The sequence below is a fragment of the Rutilus rutilus genome (genome assembly GCF_951802725.1).
Source record: "Rutilus rutilus genome assembly, chromosome: 1".
Taxonomy (NCBI): Eukaryota; Metazoa; Chordata; class Actinopteri; order Cypriniformes; family Leuciscidae; genus Rutilus; species Rutilus rutilus.
In genome coordinates, this window is record NC_140209.1 from 41,355,228 (window position 1) to 41,378,208 (window position 22,981).

Below are 22,981 nucleotides of genomic sequence, written 5' to 3' on the forward strand. Positions count from 1 at the left end.
TTTAGTGCTGCTCTCAAGAAACCTAAAAAAATAACCATTTACATAGCTTATTCCACAATACAAAATACAAAATTTACAAGAATGATCCTTTTCCAATTTGTATATATTATAGTTATATTGTGTGTTGCTTCCTTTTATATTATTATTATTATTATTATATCTTACTATATTAATTTTAAATATTGTTATTTAATGTAATGTTAAAGTTTTAAATATGAAATTATAAATATGCATATATTATAAATATTAATATTTTGTCTTATGTCTATATCATTCATAAACTAAAAGCAATTTGTACAAACCCACATATTCTGAAAGGGGTATTTAACTGTTGTAGCATTCATGTTGTTTTAAAAGTTTTCCTTGACCTGTGATTCTCACTCCATTTGAGTACATGATCCTGGCTACCATCATTGCTAACTGCATTGTCCTAGCTCTGGAACAACACCTTCCAGATGGGGACAAGACCCCTATGTCAGAGCGCTTGGTGAGTTGCAGTTGTGTTTATCAGTGTTTCTTTGTGTCAGTATACTGTAATACCAGAATCTACATAACTCAACAGAAAACACAATAACTAATAACTAATTGGTCTCTGAAATCATTCTTTTTGAAGAAATCCAGTGGTTGATTCCTGTTTACACACTCTTGTTTCTCTTTGTCCATCCCTTTGTCTTCTCTCTCACAGGAGGATACAGAACCTTACTTCATCGGCATTTTCTGTTTCGAGTCAGGCATTAAGATCTTGGCCCTGGGCTTTGCCTTCCACAAGGGCTCTTACCTACGTAATGGCTGGAATGTCATGGACTTTGTAGTTGTGCTTACTGGGTAAGTCAGAACAAACACATCTGCATTCACTTACAATAAATTGCACCCACTGATACAGTTGTTTGTCACACTGCATAGTTTTAGCACCCGGTTCACTAGGAATTATGCAAATCCAATACTAAGGGAAATTTCTAAATTCTCTACACCAATTTTGATGTCACAGCAAAAACCTGTAGGCTATTAAGCACACTCATTTTTTTTAAGAAATAAGTTCTGTATCCATATTCGGAGGTCATCTGTCAAATATGACCGTATTTGAAAGCATTGTGTTGGTACTGATACTGCAGAAATGTTGGTATGGACCATTTCCACATTTCCAGGGATTGTGTTTTGTACTTTAATGCCAAGGTAATATAACACAAAGTATAGCATAATAATAATAAAAAAAAAAAATAATAAAAAAAAAAACTTTACTACATTTGCGATGTTGATAACAGTGGAAATGCATCATCACAGTCTGTGAAAAGGGTCCATTGTTGTTACTGTTTTACTGTGAAGTACTTTTGCTGTCCCTGCCACATGCTTTTTATGAGCAGTAATAGCAATAATTGCACCAGGCAGATAGCACTGACTTGCACCGTGTCCTAACCAGACGCGATGTGATAAGATTCCAGCGACAAATAATTTGTCTGTCCACACTAGACGCGATGCGACTGCGAGATGCGTCAAAATCAATCAAAACCCACAGCCAATCAGAACAGCGTGTGGGCGGAGTCTTGTGGCAAGTGCACAGTACCAGAGAGTAATCTTGATGGCACTCTCAAGAAAATGGATAAGTAGGCTACATAATCAAATTCACAAATATTACACCATTTAAACATTAAAAAATACATAGGCTACTGAGTTATTAAAACAATCTTTGTCAAAGAATACACTTGTTTGTTCACAGTTTGAACGTTCTTGTTTCCATTTGTTTAATTTCAAGATCTGAATTATCCATTGTTGCTTTTACAGCTACAAAGCTGGGAGCTCTAAATGATATTCAAAGTCACATTGCATGCTTTCAAAATTAAAATAAAGCACATAAACAGTACCTGAGATTATCATATTGCCACACTTTGGGCCCTATCTTGCACCCAGCGCAATTGACTTTGTACAACGACGCATGTATCATTCCTATTTTGCACCCGACGCACAGTGGACTTTTCCCTCCACAGACGCACGTCGGTAAATTAGGGAATGAACTTGCGCTCCCGGGGCGGTTCAGCGAAAAGAGAAGGCGTGTTCCGGCGTAAACGTTCCCTGGTGCTATTTTGCAGTTCCAGAAAACAATTCCGCCACAGACCAGGAAAAACCTAATCTAAAGTCAGTGGCGCGTTCAGATGCTATTTTAAGGGCGCATGCTTGGCCATAATGTAGCGTGTGCACGCACAACGCGCATACACTTTGCTTCTCTCATCTACACACAGATGCAGAAGTTGCCATTTTTGCAAACCATACATAATTACAAGGAAAAATATTCCACATGAGGGAAATCATTGTGGTGTCCATGAAGATGTGAAAAAATAGGCATAAATCTAGCTTACACATTTACCAAAATTATTATATGCCTGTTTAACCTAAGTTTATTTGGGTGGGTTTCTCCCATCCCCATAAAATGTCACTTCTCTGTCTTTTACGGCCCTGACGAGAACGCTGGTCTCCTCGGCTGTGAACCGCTCTTGGCATGCGCCTGGCAAATCCGCCGTTATAATAGCAAGCCGCCATGGAACAAGCACGCCTGCTTTTAACCCTTTCGCACGTACAATCACACCGGTGTGATCAGTCTAGGCTGGTCCCTGGAGCGTACGATCACACCGGTGTGATTAGAACGGTCATTGCATGACGTGATCAACTGCTAAATTCAAATGTGCTTTCGCGCGTTGGCTGGCGCTGAGCCAGAGACAGGCACGCTCAGAGCTGTCATATATTACAACTTTTCAGTGTTTTCAACCACATAATGTTTATTTTAGGTTTCAGACATAAAAGTACTAAAAAAAACAATTCATTTAGAGTTTGTAAAATACACACTGATGTCAAAGGAAGAAGCAGTAATAATCCTTTCCATTATAATTAGACACGTTTTATTCATATCAGATACACATTGTGTAAGTAACTTTAAAGTTACTCTATTCTTTTCCCAGTTCACCAGCAACTTACTTTTACGTATTTCAGGAGAAGTGGATGAATTCACGTGTTGTAAATCCAACAGATCTGATACTCTGAACTACGTCAGCGGCACAAACTAAGATGGCGGCGCCCATCGCGCATACAGCTCAACTAACGCGATCGTTATAAAGGCGTTTAAACAACAAAACACTTCCACTTGCATATATTTGACAATCGGAATATCAGATATTTCATGCCATATCCGACAAATTTGTGAATATTTTGAATAAAAAAGGAAAAATGACATAAAAGCAGATCATCATTCATTCAGCTCTGTTGTTGCTGCCGGTGTGTCACATGACAAGCAATGACGCGTCACCATGGAAACCATAAAGTGACACATTCTAAATAACGGTCGCCTTGAAAAACTCACGCTGGGTGGTCAGCCGGAATATTTTAAACTTACGTGTGAAAGGGTTAAAGGGAATGTGAGATGACGCTCTGATTGGTTTATTTCACGCTACGCCCAAACCACACCTATGAGTAATGTAGTAATTTAGCAAGAGTAATTTATCCCGCTGGTATAATAGCAACAGCGCCCGAGATCCGCCCACAAAGTTACTTGCGTTTCGCGTTTGATACTTGCGTTTCAGATCGTTAAAATAAGGCCCTTAGTGTTTGTTGTTCCAGCGTGATATCGCAGAAAAATAGAAAGCGTTTCTAAAATAGAATCGTTGCGTGTCGCCGTCGCGGCTGATTAGGACAAAAATTCTGATTAAATTGAAAAAGATACCTTTTATCGCTGGTTGCAGCATCGCGTGGCGTGTAGTCAGGACACGGTGTTAGGCACTCTATAATGATCCTATTTAGAATAGAAAAAGGTGTGTTTGTGCTGAAAAGAATGACAAAGACTTAATTTTAATACACCTGATGCAGATTTTACATTTACATTTATGTTTGAACTACAGAAAAGCTTAGATAATGCCTGGTTAAACTGGATTAAGGGTGTCTAGTGAATAAAACACAGGTGCAAAAGTGGTGCCACTGTTTAGTGAATTTACCCAGCAAGCTTTTTTAAATGTCTGTGTTGGTATTTTAAATATACAAATAAGCCATTTGAAATATTGCCTACTGTTATGTTCTGTTTTTAAAAAGGTTTATGGGGGAATGCTTTTGTGAATTTGGTTTATTTTGCGTGAATTCTGCATGTGTTCGTGTTGACGTGAGAGTGTATGTGAGGTGTAACCGCACGGCGAGTGATGTTGTTCTCCTGACCTAATGAGCTCATGGTGAGCTAAGATCAGAGCAGCACTGTGGATACAAGCGGTGAAGACACACTACAAATGTCACCAGAGAGAGAGAGAGTTTGACAGAAAAAAGAGAACCATACAGAAGGAAGAATGATTGGACAGCACAGGGCTGTAGACAAACATGATTTTTGCAAAGGAGGAAGGAAGAGCATAACTTGAAAATCTGATGGTTAGACACTTAGATTTGCTTTTGCCTTATAATGGCATGTCGAGCTTGCAGTATACTTATTTAAAAACATGAACAATATAATGAACAGAACAATGTAATGCACAAAACTCATATTTGATTTATTTTAAAAAGTTGTATTCTCATCCAAGCCTGGATAAAAAAAACACATAGGGCCCTGGGGCTGTAGCAAACCCAAGGGCCTTCATGGTAGCCTGTCTTGGTGCCACAACGTTTTCTACTACAGGACTAATTCGTATTTTAAAAAATTCAAATAATAATCAAATCTCCAACACAGAGTGAGTAAGCACACAATGAGTATAAATATTCCAGGCTTCAACACATTAAAAGCATAAATGTATTTTCACTAGATATGAGGTCAAAGCAAAAAGATTTTCAGAAACAGCAACAAATTTAGCACATTTGTCTACTGTAAGGAGTTTACTTTAAATTGTTTTTAATAGCCAATGTAGTCTGTTTAAAAAAGGAGTAATGTGGGAAGATTTCTTGGCATATGTGAGGACCCTGGCTGCAGAGTTCTTAATATATTGGAGCTTATTTATTGTTGTGTTGGGTAAGTCATAGAAAAGAGAATTGCAGTAGTATAGCCGAAAGGTAATTAAACCATAGACTAGGGTCTCAGAATCATTGATATTTAAATCTAACGTAAACTTGTAATATTCTGGAGGTGAAAGAAGGCAGATTTGGTGAGAGAAAATGTGAGGGAGGAAGGAGAGAGAAGAATAAAAAAAAATGTGTTCAATAGATGATGAAGAGTAAAGGCCCAAGAACTGAACCCTGGGGAAAACCTTGTGAGACAGGGGTGGTAATGGACTTAGCCTGAAGTTTTACTGGGGTTAAGGCCTTTAAATTGGAATAAATTAATTAATCAATGAATACATAAATGACAGAACCAAATAATAATAGATATTTTTGAAAATACTGCAAATGTGTTTAACAACTTTAATATTGCATTATATTGCAGGCTCTTTATTTAATATTTAACTTCAATGTTCAAAGGAACATATCCAGTCATAGCTTCATCCTTAATTTATGGGATCCAGGCTATAAAGCTCTTAAATTCTCCTTAGTTGTCTTAATGAAAAGTTACCATAATTCTTGCATAGAATCCAGGAAACTATTAAGCATACCCAGAAACAGACCATGCTAGCTTCTGATAGGCTGAAGCAAGGCATTCACGAGCATGCAGGAAGTATGGCAGGGCGACGCAGTGTCTCGTTCCCTCTTCAGGGAACCAGGGTTACATACGTAACCTGAGACGTTCCCTTTCAAGGGAACTCGAGCTGTGTCGAGACACTGTGGGAACACTATATCCATGACGCCATAATAACCAATGCCTGTCTGTATGAAGTCATAGCACACACCAAGAAACAAGCACTCTAGACCCTGGAGTGGGGCCTAGATCCAAGTTATAAAATCTCACAAATGTGTGCGGTGAGGACCAGCCTGCCGCATCACAAATGTCATGAAGGGAGACACCCTACTGTAAAGCCTTTGAGGCAGCCATACTTCTGGTAGAATGGGCCCAAACAGCCATAGGTGAAGGCTGACCCGCCGCTTCATAAGCAAGTGAGATAGCCTCAACCACCCACTTGCTCATTCTTTGCTTAGATGCTGGGTACCGTTTCCTAGGTGACCCGAAACAGACAAATAATTGATCCGACCTTCGCCACAGGGCAGCTCTGTCGACATAGGCATCTAAAGCCTGAACAGGGCATAGCAAATTTTTCCTGATCTGAAGATAATGGTGGAGGGCAGAAGGCCTGTAGTGTAATGGGGCCTGCAACATTAGTTGGGACCTTAGGAACATAACCCGGCCTAGGGTGAAGGAAGGCTTTCACCATACCAGGTGCAAATTCCAGACACGAAGGAACAACCCACAAGGCTTGCAAGTCTCCAATTCTGATTCTCCAGATTTAACCAAAGATGCCTCTCCGTGGCCACCAGGGCTGCCATAGACCGGCCTGCTGATTTGGCCGTCTCCTTGGTGGCCCGAAGAGACAAATCTGTTGCGCAACGCAATTCTCGAATTGCGTCAGCGCTGACTTCCTCACTCTCAACTGGACATAGTATGTAAGCAAGATGCAGCCTGACCTGCTGCCAAATACGCTTTACCCACCAGTGCTGAAGTGGCTTTTAATGGCTTGGTGGGTAACGTCGGGGCTTTTAGTGATGATGCTGACTCAGGAGAGAGATAGCTCGCAAGCGTCTCTTCAGCCCGAGGCATCGTCACATAACCATGTTGTTTTAATCCCATAATATTGCTATAGTTGATGTTTGTGGGTTAAACACATGATATGACACTGGCTTTTTCCACGACCTCGACACCTCAGTGTGGAGGTCGGGAAAAAAAAGCAGTTCCCGACGAGGAGGCTGTGATCTAGATGGTAGAAATCTTTAATCTAGTAAGCTTTTCTTTTGAACTTCCTGTTTCTCGGCTGGCCACTCTATTTAATTTAGCGACAGCACGAGTCACAACCTCTATAAGCTCCTCATAAGCAGGGGTATGAGGTGGCGAATCCTCAAAATCCCCTGCATCAATGCTTACAACATCCAGATCCTCAGAACTGGATAATTGTAGCACTGGTACCTCGCATCGGGGAGAAGAAATCGCAGCGCGTGCTTCTCCCTGAGACAAGGCACTGAATCTGGCAGGTGAAGGCAGAGATAGGGCTGGGCCCGTCTCAAACCCCTCTGTCAGATCCATTTGCGAACCCCAAGATGTGCGTCGCCGCTGTGCCTCAGCAGCAGCAGGACCCGCACCCTGGGGAACGTGAACCGAACTGTCCTCCTCAAAGAACGCCCGGGGGGAGCGGAGCGTCCTCACGGACAGCTTATCGCAATGCTCATATTCAGCCCCCTCGAGAACTGACTGGGCATGCTCCACTCCCAAACAAGCTACACACAGTTTGTGTGTGTCCCCACCCATAAGGAAACGAGGGCAAGGGACAGCACACTGCTTAAACTGCTGCTTGTTCGCCATGATATATATATATAAGTGATTGTGCAATGACAAAACAACACCAAATAGACAGAGACCGTATCACAGAGAGCGCTTGCTGAAGACACAGAAGCTAGCAAGGTCTGTTTCTGGGTATGCTTTATAGTTTCCTGGTCTGACGTCACCCGCCTATGACGTCTCGTCACACCATTGGACTGATTCTACACGTGCTTCATGACGCAATCACGCAGGAGCGTTCCCACAGCGACTTGTCATACTCGAGTTCCCATGAAAGGGTATTTACTTATTGTTTTGTAGCCCTGAATTTGGCATGAACAGGCTTTTACGTTTAAGTTGATGTTGCACTTTTAAGATAATCAGAACGGTGGATGCCAATACTGAGGCTCAGATTCTAGAATAGTTCATGTGCACCAGTTAAATTTTTCCCAAACAAAAATGTTCTAAAAACGGTTTGCTAATTAATTGTTTTTTCTTCTATGTTTTATATATACGTTGCAAATGTTTTGAGAACATTATTAAAGACCAGATAACATTCTATTAACATTACTTGGAGAATGTTTGTTGATAACTTTGAGAGAACTTTGCCAAAACGTTAGTCAAAGTTCTGAGGAAGATCCCTGTTAGCTGGGTACCCTGCTGAATGTGGATCTTATGAGTTTCCTGATCTGCATCTGATGATAATGATAATTGTTCAAAAGTATAGGGCAGTTAAGGTTCTTTAATGATTATTTTAAAGATGTAAATTATGCTCAAAAAGGCTGTATTACCAGAGTAAAAACAGTAATGTTGTAAAATATTATTTCCATTTGAAATAACTCTTTTCTATTTTAATATATTTAAAAATGTAATTTCAACCTGTGATGGCAAAGCTGAATTTTCATTACTCCAGTCTTCAGTGTCACATGATCAATTATAATATGCTGATTTGGTGCTCAAGAAACATTTATAAATACTGAAATTAAAGAAATAGAAAGTACAAAAGAACAGGATTTTTTTTAAATAGAAGTATTTTTTTAAATGAAAAATATCTTTAATGTCAATTTAATGTCTTACCTGAAACCCTTGAATGGTATTGTATGTTTACGAAAAAAAAATACTGTGAAATTGAATCTATAGTGTTATAATGTCTGCACTGCCTATCATCTTGCAGTACATTATTTCTCCAGCATATGTTCTAGCCTTTCCATCCCTCTCTGCGTACATCAAATTCGCTCACATATCCAATTTAGTTTGTAATTTAGAGAACTAGGAACTGAAAGGAGAGGTGCTAAAAGGTTGGCTCAGGCAGATATTGCCACTTGACCTACAATCCACAAGCTTGATTGATCAACCATTGTAGCTCAGTTAGCATGATTACTAACACAGAACTGCTGGATCTCATCATGCGTTGTTATTGGTAGTTTAACGCATGGTGGGTGTTGTGAAAATTGAAAAATGTGCAGGAGGTAGATGTGTGGCAAAAACATTTATCATGTGACGTGCTCCGTCACATCAGCAGTGAACTGATTCTCAGCTCTGTCATATTCTGAGTTGTACTGAAGAGGGGTAGAAGTGCAGAGTTTTCGTGCGGTTGTGTTATTCTAAGAACCTGGTACCTTTTTCAGTAAACTTTTGTAAGATTTTAAACGTTTTGTTAGACAAATAAATGTGATGAGTAGCTACTTGAGGTAAATTTGAATAAGTTAATATAACATTAACAAGGGCATATAATTATGAGAAAACAGGGTTGATTCTAACAGGATTGACATTTTAAGCCTTGAAATTACAAGGTGTTTCATAGAGAATTTAAAGCTGATATTTTTGCAAATTTCTACTTTTGAATGACCAAATTTTACTGTACAATATCATTGTTGTAGTTTTGGCATATTAATCTCGTCCAATTATGTAAAACCTAACAAAATAAAATATTAAGTGAAAATATGTATAGTGTCATAATTATTTTAAAAGGGACAATATGATGGCAACAGGATAGATGTGCAACCTAAAGACACAAGTCTTATTAGCACATTGTCAACTAAAATCTTAAAATATATAAAAATGAAATGCTAATTTATTATAAAATGCTATTATTATAATTTTTTGTTATTATAATTTTTTATTAATTATTATTTGCATATTTGATGATATAGCAAAGAGAAGTTTGCAGACCGAATATAAATATTCAAAATAAAAAATGTTGTCAAACAAGTGGCCCTTATTTAAGGACAAAGGCAGTACTGTACTGTACATGGTGGTTATAGTGCATTTCTCTCTGAAAATCGGAGTAAAATGGGCCGTTCCAGACATTTTTTTTGAAGAACAGCACACTTTGATTTAAAAAGTTGGTTATGGAAACATAACCTACCATTCTAATGGATCGAAGAATAGCCACAATGACAAAGACTCAGCCAATGATCAGCTCCAGGCCTGATCAAAGAAGATCTAAAGTTACCTGTGAGTACTGGCACAAGCATCATGATATGGGGATGTTTCTCATACTATGGCGTTGGGCCTATTTATCACATACAACAGATCATGGATCAGTTTGAGTACATCAAAATACTTAAAGAGGTCATGTTGCCCTATGCCGAAGAGGAAATGCCCTTGAAATGGGTGTTTCAACAAGACAACGACCCCTAACACACCAGTAAGCGAGCAGCATCTTGGTTCCAGACCAACAAGATTAACGTTATGGAGTGGCCAGCCCAATCCCCGGACCTTAATCCAATAGAAAACTTGTGGGGTGACATCAAAAATGCTGTTTTTGAGGCAAAAAACAAGAAATGCAGTGGAATTTTGGTATGTAGTGCAGTTGTCCTGGGCTGGAATACCTGTTCACAGGTGCCAGAAGTTGGTCGACTCCATGCAACACAGATGTGAAGCAGTTCTCAGAAACCATGGTTATACAAGTACATGTTTGACTTTGTAAAGCAAAATGCAGACACTGCTATTTTTTTTGAACAGCCTAATTTTCCCTTTTCTTCACTTTCTATAAAGTAATAACAAATTTGATTAAGATTTCGCGTGTATGATGAATTTGCGTGTATTGAAATAAGTTATAAGGATTTTGAGCTTTACACACTTTTTTAAACACACTGATATTATTTTGAACACAACTGTATGTATTTGTGTTTATATGTGTACGTACATAATGAGATTCTCCTGTTTGATCTTTCAGAGACTGTGTGTGTGTGTGTCTGTGTGTAAATGGGTCAGAGGGTGTGTTGGCTGCAGTAGGGAGGAGAGCTATAGCCCTGTTTGCTGCAGCCATTTTCTCTCTACTCACTCTATTCTTAGTCTTCATCATGTGCACAGTGAACGTTTGAAGTAGGCTGAGCAATTGTCCAGTTTAACAGATGTATGTGCATATTTTCAGAATTCAAAATCTAATAAGATGGACAAATAAATACATAAGCAAGGGTGAAGGAGAAAAGGGAACCGGGTAAGAGAAGCTGTGGCTGGTGGAATGAATTTCAGCGTGATCTTGGGTTTGTCTTTCCATGTTTGAGAGAGGAGAAAGAGAAGAGAAAGGGAAAGATGCAACCGGAGAAGCAGTAGGTTGGAAACAAGCAGTGGCTTGTATGTGTGTGTGTGAGAGAGAGAGACTAAGAGAGAGGAGAAGCAGTGCAAGCCAATGAAAGCAGTTTATGCAGGAGCTGCTGCAGTAACCTGTTTTTCACTACTGCAGATGATCAATCATCCAGCAAAACCTTGAGACACAAGAACTTTCTCTTTCCTCACACACTCACATGCTGATATTTTCTCTCTGCTCACAGCTGTTCTCTCTTTGCTGTGGAAGGTAAATGGCGGATGTGTCTTTCAGTTGAGGAGCACTTTGAAGATGAAATGATATGTCCCCTCTCAACACCTCAGCTCTGGTCCTTTGATATAACACACATTAATAGCCCGTTCTCTTTTTCCCTTTTTCTCTTTATTTTCCGATATAAATACACTGAACAACTCATTGAAATCTGATGTAAAACAGCTGCAACATGAAGCAGAGAGTGCACAAAAACATCATTTATGCACACAGTGGTCATGGTTAAATGATGAAAATAGCTAAAACATTGCAATAAGACCTTCCTGTACACCAATGGATTAGCTGTTCCAAAAATATGAATAATTTTCTTATGAAATATTTGATTGAGGTTGCATCCAATAGTGTGAAATGAATTCTAATTATATATATATATAATTAGAATTCATTTCACATTACTATTGGTAATATATAATATAATATAAATTCTCTCAAATTAAACCTCACATTTAGGTGTAACATATGCTTTTGTTTTAACATTAAATTCACTTTTCAAAACAAATTATGCTATTTATTATGCAGTTTATCACATATATTAATTATTTGCCTTCAGTTAGAGTCATTGATTGTACTTGTATTACCCGAGGAATTTATTAGTGTCAAGTTCACCCTACTCAGTCAACTGTGTAAGTCGCTTCTGATAAAAGTGTCTGCTAAATGCATAAATGTAAATATGTGTGTGTGTTACCTTGTGTGGACCTTATGTATTTAGTTAGTTAGTTAGTTAGTTAGTTAGTTAGTTTCAACTTTATTGTCCACCAATGGGGAAATTCTCCTTTGGCTTTTCATAAAAACAAGTTATACACAATATACAGAGTGAAAGTTATTCTCAAAAAGAGTTAATTTCCCCAGTCCCTTCATTTAATATTCTAACTGCCACTGGTATAAAATAATGTTATTATATACTTTTTTAGGGAATTTTGGGACCTTATACTTTCTTCCAGATGGAAGCGTTAGAGTTAAGTGGGGTGTGGATTCAGATACAACCCTTCTTATTTTTCTGTGTATTTCCAGCAAATACAGTTTATCAGTCTGTGTTCGCTGGCGTCCTATTATTTATTTTTTTCTGCCATTCTCACTATCCTTTGCAATTTATTCTTATTCCTCACTCCTAAGTCACCACACCAGGCTGTAATATTAAACATTAAAACTCTTAACATGACTTTCACATACCATTTCCAAAACGGATTGGCTAACATCAAAACTCTTTCAGAACAACCTTTGACTTGCTTTCCTTAAAAACATGCACAGAGAGATAGGAAAACTAAAATGATCCTTTAGTGCTGGAGATTCGAGCATATGAGAATCAATTTCAGAATCATTTGAGTAAATCTGTTTTAAAAACTTCATAAATGTTTGTGTGGGTTCCTTTATCATGTAGAATGTTTTAGTTAAAGTGCCCCATTATGCTATTTTAAAGTTTCCTAATGTTGTTTTGGAGTCTCCGACAACAGGTTTACATGCATCAAAGGTCAAAAAACTGTTTAATTTCCTCATAATATACATTTGCAAATCACCACATTTTCAATGATTCTCAAACAACTCATCAGATGAATCAATCTCTCTAAATCCGGCCTTTCCGCAAGCTACTCTGCACTGATTGGCCAGATAGGTCAGTCTCTTGTGATTGGTTTACCGCGTGCGCGTCAAAAACAAAAACGCCCATTGCCATAACAACGTCAGCTGTCCTGAGGCTTCCTACACCATAAACTAAAGACAGTAACGAACAATGACGTTGATTTTTACCATATCAATGCGAGCGCGAGTCCAATGATGAAACGCTGGAAGAATTAGTTATTCAACCCGAACCACCATTGCAAGGATGACTCGAGCAGGACATGTCTCAGTGATGCACTAAGTTACTCAGTTTGAGGTACATTATGAGATGTTGCAACTGTAATTCCTCACCATCAGCATTAAAGGGATAGTTCACTTTGAAATAAATTTTTGATATGTTTTAGCTTACCTCAAGGGCATCCAAGATGTAGGTGTCTTTGTTTCCGCAGTAGTTTCAATTTTGATATTTTTAGGTCAAACCGTTCTTGTCTATCAGTCATATAATGCAGGTCTATGGTCACTGGCTCAAAACACAAGCACAGAGTCCAAATTAAAACAATTCCCCATCGTCCAAATGAAACAATTCCCCATCATAAGTACACATTGATGGCCTAAGACACGAAACGAGCGGTTTGTGTGAGAAAACGAACAGTATTTATATCGTTGTTATCTCTTGAAAACAGCACACGTCCAAATGATCTGACGGCGCGGGCGGGTATAGATATATACATAGATGTCGCCTTGGCTACTGCAGTTCATTGGAGCCAAGCGACATCTAGTGTATATATCTATACCCGCCCGCTGGCGGGTATAGATGTATACACTAGATGTCGCCTTCGCTACTGCAGTTCATTGGAACGAAACCGTAGCCAAGGCGACATCTATGTATATATCTATACCCGCCCGCGCCGTCAGATCATTTGGACGTGTGCTGTTTTCAAGAGATAACAACGATATAAATACTGTTCGTTTTCTCACACAAACCGCTCGTTTCGTGTCTTAGGCCATCAATGTGTACTTATGATGGGGAATTGTTTCATTTGGACGATGGGGAATTGTTTTAATTTGGACTCTGTGCTTGTGTTTTGAGCCAGTGACCATAGACCTGCATTATATGACTGACAGACAAGAACGGTTTGACCTAAAAATATCAAAATTGAAACTACTGCGGAAACAAAGACACCTACATCTTGGATGCCCTTGAGGTAAGCTAAAACATATCAAAAATTAATTTCAAAGTGAACTGTCCCTTTAACAAGTGCATGTCCATCAACAAACCAATTATTTTACTTGTACTTATTTATTTACCAAGTATTTTTCTAATTTCTTGCGGTGAACATGAGGAAACTGTATCAATAACAGTGCATACATTAGCCGAGGTCTAGCGTGAATGACTGATGAAACATAAACGTTGGTAAAACAAATCTTGCTCCATGCTTAATCTTTACTCAAAGTAGTGAGAACGACAGACAATCTGCATTAATAGACACAGTTTAAGGTATTAGTGGCCCACAACTAGGGTGACCACCATCAAACAAACCAAATGTGGGACGATTACTAAGTTTGAGTGGGACAATGTGGGACATGTTACCAACACTAAAACATAACCTGAAACTGTTATATAATGTCTATTTAACTTAATAAAAACATAAAAATACTTTGTTCTTTAGTCCCTTCCAGAAAATACCATTACATCACAATGTAACATAACATAATCTTTATTTGACATGTCATTTAAATTCAACATCACTGAGCCCAAATGCAGCAGGCATCATGCAGATAACTATTTTTGAAACAGTTCTGACGAAGTCCAACTAAAATCTAACAAAATAAATAATGAACAAATAACATATAATTAGTTAATTGACGGTCTTATATATTAAAAATATATTAAACCAAAAACTTTCATATTTTTAGAAAGGATATGAATTAAAACAACCACAGCAGGCAACAAGTTGATAAATTCTGTTAAATAAAATTTTTAATTTACTGAATTATCCATTTGTTTTCTGACAGGGAAGGGAACATATGGAACGATTTTTGTTTTCGTTTCGAATTTTTCCACATTTTGATTGATAGCCGTCACAACCTACTAGTGACCGTGTTTACTCCTTTCTTTTCAACCATTGGATAGGATTTAAAAACAGCGGTTGTATTTGTACTTCTGACGAGACGCTGTTAAATATAGTTGAAAAACTACGCCGCAAAAAGAATAAATAAAATGCTTTCTTAAAAAGGCAAAAGAACGCATGCACGCTTTCTTAATATGATAATTAAAAACCAACAGACTGATGAAAATGCAGGACATTTTCTCAATATGCAGCGTGCGGGACAAGGGGTGAAAATGCTGTGCGTTACAACGCAAAGCGGGTGGTCACCCTACCCACAACTGATCAGCAGAAGAATTTCAGTTAAGACAGTAATAATGTTAGTTAACCAGTTAGCAGGAGACCAACACAATATAAAACTCAAAACTAAGTATTTTGAATACCATCTTTCAAGAGCAAGCGGTTTGCGAGATGAATTTTGAATTGAAAGATGAAAGATGAATTTTAACCACTGATTCTTCACATGCTCGTTCTTGGGCAGTAAAAAAAAAAGGCTTTACCGTCACATTGTAGAACACAGCGTCTTCTCGACATGATGCTATTCAGTATCCACAGGAATCAGCTGCAGTGTTTGAAGTTCAAGTTTTCCCTGGTGTCTGCGCGTGCAATAAGTGGGCGGGCAGTATGCTAATGTTTCGTCTTGACGTCACAAACGAAACAGCTTATGACTCGTTTGAAAAACGAATTCATTTCATTGACTCAGTCGACTCTTACTTTTGAAAGACAATAACTTTATATACGGTGGTGCACTTTCAGATTTAAAACTTTGCAGGATGTTTTCAATCACTTAGAGCCATGTTACACACTACATGAAAGGTCATTTTCAAAAATCCATAATAGGGGCACTTTAATATTTCACAGTGACTAAACATGTTTGTTTTCCCGCATATGTATGTAGAGATTATGCTATGGCTATTTAATTTTGTAAAAACAATATCTTACTGTGTATTGGACATATTGCAGAGTATGTAGATGCTGTATGTTTTTAGATCCATCAAACCCCTCCTTTTGCCTTGTTAGCACATTGATGCTAAGATTCTATCAATGAGAAATGGCTCTTGTTCCCATGGAAACAGTTATGAATGAGAAGGGCCCAGTAACCGTAGAAACTGTCTGAATGAGGAATTGCCGGTTGCTATGGGGATATGGTGTATTGTGAGGAAGTCTGTTGTGGGAGTTGTCATCCTCATCGACTCTGTGTAAACAAACAAAAAGAACGTGAATGTGTTTTTGACTTCACTGCTGCTACAGTATTCATACAATTTTGGTAACTAAACGGTATTGTTTTGACTAGCAGCACTGACCTACTCTTACGAAAAAGAAGTTTATTCAAGTGTGCTATTAGTATACTTCTTTTAAAATAAAAAATAAGAAAATATACTTTCAGTCTACTTTTTATGTACTTCTCAGAAATATACTTCAAATTCCACTTAAAGGGATAGTTCACTTTGAAATTAAATTTTGGTATGTTTTAGCTTACCTCAAGGGCATCCAAGATATAGGTGTCTTTGTTTCCGCAGTAGTTTCAATTTTTATATTTTTAGGTCAAACCGTTCTTGTCTGTTTAATGCAGGTCTGTGGTCACCACCTCAAAGAGCATGCACAGAGAAGTCCAAATTAAACAATTCCCCATCATAAGTACACATCGATGGCCTAAGACACGAAACGAGCGGTTTGTGTGAGAAAACGAACAGTATTTATATCGTTTTTACCTCTAGTACACAACCACGTCCAAGTGATCTGAGGGCGCGCGCGTTTCCTGGTGTGTGACGTGTGTGCGCGCGTTCTGGCTTCAGATCACTTTGACCTAAAAATATCAAAATTGAAACTACTGCGGAAACAAAGACACCTACATCTTGGATGCCCTTGAATTAATTTCAAAGTGAACTATCCCTTTAAGTGTACTTGACTTATACTGACAGAGAAGTCTAAGTATATTTGGCCTATACTTGTTGATCGAGATATACTTAAAAGTATAATTTACTCCATTTACTGAATTTTCCAGCTATCCATGTTTTCTCTGTTATACGGTAGGGGGCGCTATGACACATCTTCTAGTACAGAATCCCCCGATCAAAACACAGGAGAAAAAGAAACTGAAACAAGTGATAGAAGATTGCTCACTCAGATGTAAAATAATGTGATCATTAAACAGCTTGTAAATCAAAACTGCTTAATGTTTCCAAACGAAATGAAGCGTAACCCATGAAGAGAAAACGACTGTGAAGCTTTGGGGGTGTTGGACTCGATCTACTCCATCTGTGTTTTGATCACATTTCTGAATCTGATCAAGGCGTAGTCTTTGACAAAAATGTGATTTTTCTCATCTTTTTTGTTTAAAATGTTGCCTTTATTTATGAAACTTACCAACATTCAAGTGTTGATAAAAAAGGATGCATGGAGCTAATAAAATGTTTTTAAAATTATTGTACAGTTAAAGGTATTTTTCAAGTATTAAAAATAACATTTGAACATAGTAGTGTATACGCCTACTGCAAGTGTAAAAAATATATATAAATAGTAAACTATAAGTATAATGCTGAGTTCACTTAAAGAAAACTTGTCGTATAAAACTACTAAACTCTAGTAGTTTACTGAGAGTATACTTCAAAGTATACTACAAGTATTAAAATAGTAAACTACTAGTATACCCATAAGTTCACTTGCAGTACAAATGAGAAACGTAATTATGAACTAGTTGTGCACTTAAAGTTTACTACTGTTAAACTTATAGTGCACTTAAACATACTTTTATATACTAAAAGTGGGCCAATTTAGTCCCAAGCGGTATTAAAAAAGTACACTTAGAAGTTTACTACTAGTACATATTGACATTAGTTTACTTACTACATAATGTATACTTAAAAATATACTTGAACATTACTTAAGTATACTTCATAAAATGAACTTTAAGTATACTTCTTTTTCGTAAGGGTACATTAACGTTCACTGCTTCAAAAAACACTGCCGCTTTCTCTCACACCTAGCCGTACACACATTCTCCCACACTCACAGTGTGTGTCTGGGATTGTGGTGAGATGGATTGGCACATGTCTCCCTGTGGACCGCCCCATGTCAGTGCAGTGTAAACACCTGTGAATTCTCCTCTGTATCCCATAAGCCCAATCTGTCAGATTCTTTGGGGGCTCCACTGTGGCCCACACACCCACGGTTCACCTTACTGAACCTCCTCAAAACAGCAAAGCCTCTCTCTTAGCACACCAGTTTAGTGGAAGAAACACGTTTATGTATACTTTTACAACAGGGGTCTCATTCTTAAATTACCTGGGGGCTTTGAGCTAGGTGGTGTTCTCCAGTAAGGGCAACAGATTTTATTTTATTATTTTATTTTATTTTATTTAAATATTTTATTTAATTTTGTTTTGTTTTGTTTACATGCATGTAGGCCACGGCACCAACATGTTCACAGTGTTACAACAGATTTTTGTTTTGTCTTGTTTTGTTTTTGTTTTGTCTTTAGTTTTGTTTGTTTTTGTTTGTTTACATGTAGGTAGGCCACGGCACCAACATGTTCACAGTGTTACAACAGATTTTTGTTTTGTCTTGTTTTGTTTTTGTTTTGTCTTTAGTTTTGTTTGTTTTTGTTTGTTTACATGTAGGTAGGCCACGGCACCAACATGTTCACAGTGTTACAACAGATTTTTGTTTTGTCTTGTTTTGTTTTTGTTTTGTCTTTAGTTTTGTTTGTTTTTGTTTGTTTACATGTAGGTAGGCCACGGCACCAACATGTTTACATTGGTTGCAACAGAGTTTTGTTTCAAAATGTGCACTAAAATTGTAAACAACAAGACAAATAATCTGTGTTTTATGAATGGTTTGACTTTAGTTTCAGGTTTTTTTTAGGGTCATTTAAAATGTTCACTCAAGCATTAGGTCATTTTATTTGTGTATGTGTATGCTTGTTAATGTGTATACATGATGTTAATGTGTATGAGCTGTGAGTCAGGATTTCCCCACATTGTGTGGACCAAATGTCCCTCAATAGTAAAACCTGAAATTACCTGCCAACAGTCTCCATAAGGAATTTTTTTTTTTTTTTTTTTATTCTAAGGAAAATATAAGGGTTTCCATGAGGGTTAGATTTAAGGTTACAAATCAGAAATATCATTAGCTCATTATAAAACAGTAGAAGTCAATGAAAAGTCCCCACCCTCATAGAGAAATAAGTGCGTTAGTGTGTTAGAGAACGGGAGAGAAAGTGTTGTATAATAAGTCAGGTACAGCTGACAGTGGTGGCTCTCAGACTGCAGCTCTATAAATAGACGAGTAGAGATGGGAATAAATCAGCCAGTCAGCATCTTCCTCTCACTCTCATCCAGCTCCTCCCCTCTCTCTGTTCTCTCTTCCTCCTCCAATCCCCTTTGGCTCTCTTTCTTTGCCTCCCCTTTTGCTCTGTTCATTCTCTCTCTCTCTCTCTCTCTCTCTCTCTCTCTCTCTCTCTCTCTCTCTCTCTCTCTCTCTCTCTCTCTCTCTCTCTCTCTCTCTCTCTCTCTCTCTCTCTCTCTCTCTTTCTCTCTCTCATTTGGCTTTCTGTTCATCCCCAGTAATTTACATTAATATTAACTGAATTACTAGTCTTCCTTCAACCTCCATGATTGCTGCCTCTCTGAATCTATGTCCTTTGCTTTTTTTTTCTTTCTATGCCCTTAGTTGCTTTTAGTTTGTTCTACTAAAGACAAAGATGATGGCAGCAGCTTTCTTTAACAGTTGACACTCATATGAAAGCAGTTTTAGACAGGTTAAAATATCTCAATGGACATTTTTCTAAATGTCATGCACAATGAAGCAAGTTTAGGTTGTCAACTGTCGTCAAAACAGGCTTCGTGTGGCGATAAAACTGATATTTTGTTGCTACATCTGTGGGTTTGAATGTTGATTAAAATTCCTGTGTCATATATATGTTTCATTATCCGTGCTGTATTGATTCAGTTGGATTCGCGTCTTTGTTCTTCTCTGCATGTTATCACTAAAGAGAATCAGGTTCCGGTGACTTTCCTGCACAAATAAAGGTCATATGAATACAAAGCAGCGGTACTCACATTTATCTTTATTCTCTGCGCATGGACCTTTGACATTCGCGGGGGGACGGGCAGTGTGTGCCATCTTCTCTCAAACCATTAATGCCCACTGCTTATCATATTTGAGTCCATGATTCACACACTGTAGCGTAGATGTCTGACCAGGTGAAGCCTAAATACAGTCATTTATGATTTTAATTTTGTCAGTGTTCAGAATGCTAATGCCCAAAAATGACTGTATTAAGGTTTCACCTGGTCAGACATCTACTGTACGCTACAGTATGTGAATCATGGACTCAAATACGATGGGTAATCATAAATACAATCATTTATGATTTTACTTTTGTCATTGTTCAGAATGGGCATTAGCTTAATCTCGATGTAAATAGATATACATGAGCTCTGTTCATGCACCTTTGTCTCCATTTATACACGTTTTTCTCAACAAAAAAAAAATTCAGTCCTCGTGACTGAGATTGTGTTGTCTTGGTCCTCTATAATTCATTCTGTAATGTTATTTCTCTCCAGAATACTGTCAACAGTGGGCTCAGACTTTGACCTGAGGACCCTGCGTGCTGTTCGAGTGTTGAGACCTCTCAAACTTGTGTCTGGGATTCCAAGTGAGTAACATATTTGTTCCAATTGATTCAATTTGATGTATTATATGTAGGGATGCACCGAAATTTTGCCTGCCGAAAATTATCGAAAATATAAGCCAGAAATATGCCGCCCCGTCCCTCCATGTTCGACGCACAGGTTCCACTCTAGCGCAGCATGTTTTGTAACCTTGCGAGCAGCTCCACAAGTTCGAAACGACTGCTCAGTGTTCCGCTCCATGTGTGCGCTGCGCTTTCTCCGTCCCAAGCGAACGCTCCACATGGACCGTTCACACTCACCGGAAAAGCAAAGTCCGCTCAAATAACTGAGATTGAGACGTGCTGAGATAAATTTTCTCTGTAGTAGACTTGTTTCTGTGCTGTACCATGGTGTGGTAAAGCCATGCTGGGTAACGCTGGTAAAATGACGCTACCCTCTTTTTCACCGATCCGCTTCCTGCTATCTGCTCACATGCTCTGATAACAATAGCTTTCTAGGTCTATACTTTATTTTGATAATCAGTCAAAAAATAAATCTGTTAAATCTGATTCTGTTTCATAGTACTGAATTCAGAATAATATAATAATATATTGATATTATTAATATATTGATATTTAATATTATTTTAATATAGGCTTATTTTCTGTCCAATTTTTGTGTGTTACTTTAAAAGTGGCTTGTTTTTTTTTTTGTTTTTTAATTCAGATTCAGTAAAAATATAGAATTTAATCATTTATTTTTCGGGCCCAGAATTTTCATTTCAGTGCATCCCTAATTATATGCTTTCTGTACAATGAAAGTGGATGTGATTTGTACTCCTAAGCTCCAAAAGGAACAAAACAAAAATGCATCGCACTAGGTTTGAAGTCACTTAAGCGGGCTCTCTGCGAGTCTTACAAAAGACTTAAAAAGTCTTAATTCACCCTGACACAAATTATGGCCTTAAAAAGGTCTTGCATCAGAGGAGAACGTTTTATATTCATAGTCATGGCATTAAATGTTGCATGCATTGCAAAGAAAATTTGATATCCTCCTAACTATTTTTGTCCTGTTTTCCAATACAAATATCTAAAATCTTTAAATCCAGATACATTTACTTGAAATGCAAATGAAGTCTTGAAGAATTGTACAAAATTAAGTGTGTTTATGCTTAGGACAAGAACATACTATATCTATCAAAGAGTTACCAAACTTCCCCTTGAATTAAGTTGATTTTTTTTTCTGGGCACATTGGCAGATATTTGTTCTTTTTTTTTTTTATCATAAACTTTTTTCATAATCAGTTTTACAGAAAACAAGATTTCATATTTTGTCATTTTGTATCTCAGTAAATGCATCTTGATTTAAGATTCTTTAGATATTTGCACTGGAAAACAAGACAAAAACACAGAGGAAGAATGTCACTTTTGTGCAGTGTGATCAGAAAGTACAGTAAAATATATTCCATATTCTAGTGGGTGGAAGCAGAACAAGTCAAGCTTTTTTTTGTAAAATTAATTAAAAAGTAATCAATATCTGTTGAAAGTAGTATTTTTAAACTGTGAAGTGTTGTTAATCCAACTCATTGTGTTTCTCCCTAGACATTTACATTTAAAGAACATAGTGACATATTGTGTTCCCTTCAATCAATTCCTTAAATTTTCTTTAATTGTTAAATGTATCTTCAAAAAACCTGCATAAACCCTGCTGAAGACAAATGGCATTAGTTCTTGCATGTCACGTGACCAATTTGATCGGTTTAAAAATGCAACCGCAACTGTGATTTGAGGGCTTGGTGTAGGGGAAGATTAAATATCATTATATTCATCGTTCAAAACTATCTCATGATCTGAGAAGACTTGAATATACAGTCCATAAGAATTGCTTTTATATGCTGATTTAGTATATTTGAAGTATGATGATGCACAGTTTACATGATGCATTTTGTGCCATATTACAAGCTTTCAAGTTTTGTAATCCAATTTTATGCTGCAAAAACAAACACTAAAACCTCTGACAATGTCAATATGCTTGTTCTCTTCCCTCTAGGCTTGCAGGTTGTTCTCAAATCCATTATGAAAGCCATGATCCCACTGCTGCAGATCGGTCTGCTGCTCTTCTTTGCCATTCTCATGTTCGCCATCATTGGTCTAGAGTTCTATATGGGCAAATTTCATACCACGTGCTTTGACAGAGTCACTGGTAGGTCACTTAGTGCCAGTTTTGGAGATCATGGAATGTCACAATCACAAGTAGCACAATTGAATTAATTATGAAAGAATTTGTCTCTATCTTACACCCTATTCTTTCTGTTAGATGAAATCCGAGAGGAGTTTCCTTGCGGGAATGAAACTGGCGCTCGGCAGTGTCCTAATGGAACAGTATGTAAAAAGTACTGGCTTGGACCTAACTATGGTATTACCCAGTTTGACAACATCCTGTTTGCCGTGCTCACAGTCTTCCAGTGCATCACCATGGAGGGCTGGACTGACCTGCTATACTATGTAAGTCGCATTGCAGCACTTGACTAATG

The 22,981-nt window shown here is 37.7% G+C and overlaps 1 protein-coding gene across 16 annotated transcripts in view; it reads left to right on the top strand.

Moving 5' to 3' along the window:
* Positions 1–385: 385 nt before the first annotated feature.
* The window catches only part of cacna1aa (calcium channel, voltage-dependent, P/Q type, alpha 1A subunit, a), a 101,145-nt gene continuing 78,549 nt past the window's right edge, over positions 386–22,981 (top strand). For 15 of the 16 annotated variants that reach the window (XM_084423390.1, XM_084423384.1, XM_084423398.1 and 12 more), the window contains exons 1-5: positions 387–487; positions 686–825; positions 20,401–20,492; positions 22,498–22,650; positions 22,765–22,952. In XM_084423390.1, the coding sequence (XP_084279516.1) occupies positions 395–487; positions 686–825; positions 20,401–20,492; positions 22,498–22,650; positions 22,765–22,952 (666 nt within the window). In that variant the 5' untranslated portion in view covers positions 387–394. Of the gene's footprint in view, positions 488–685; positions 826–20,400; positions 20,493–22,497; positions 22,651–22,764; positions 22,953–22,981 lie in introns of all 16 variants that reach the window. The other variant, XM_084423388.1, reaches the window with a different exon arrangement.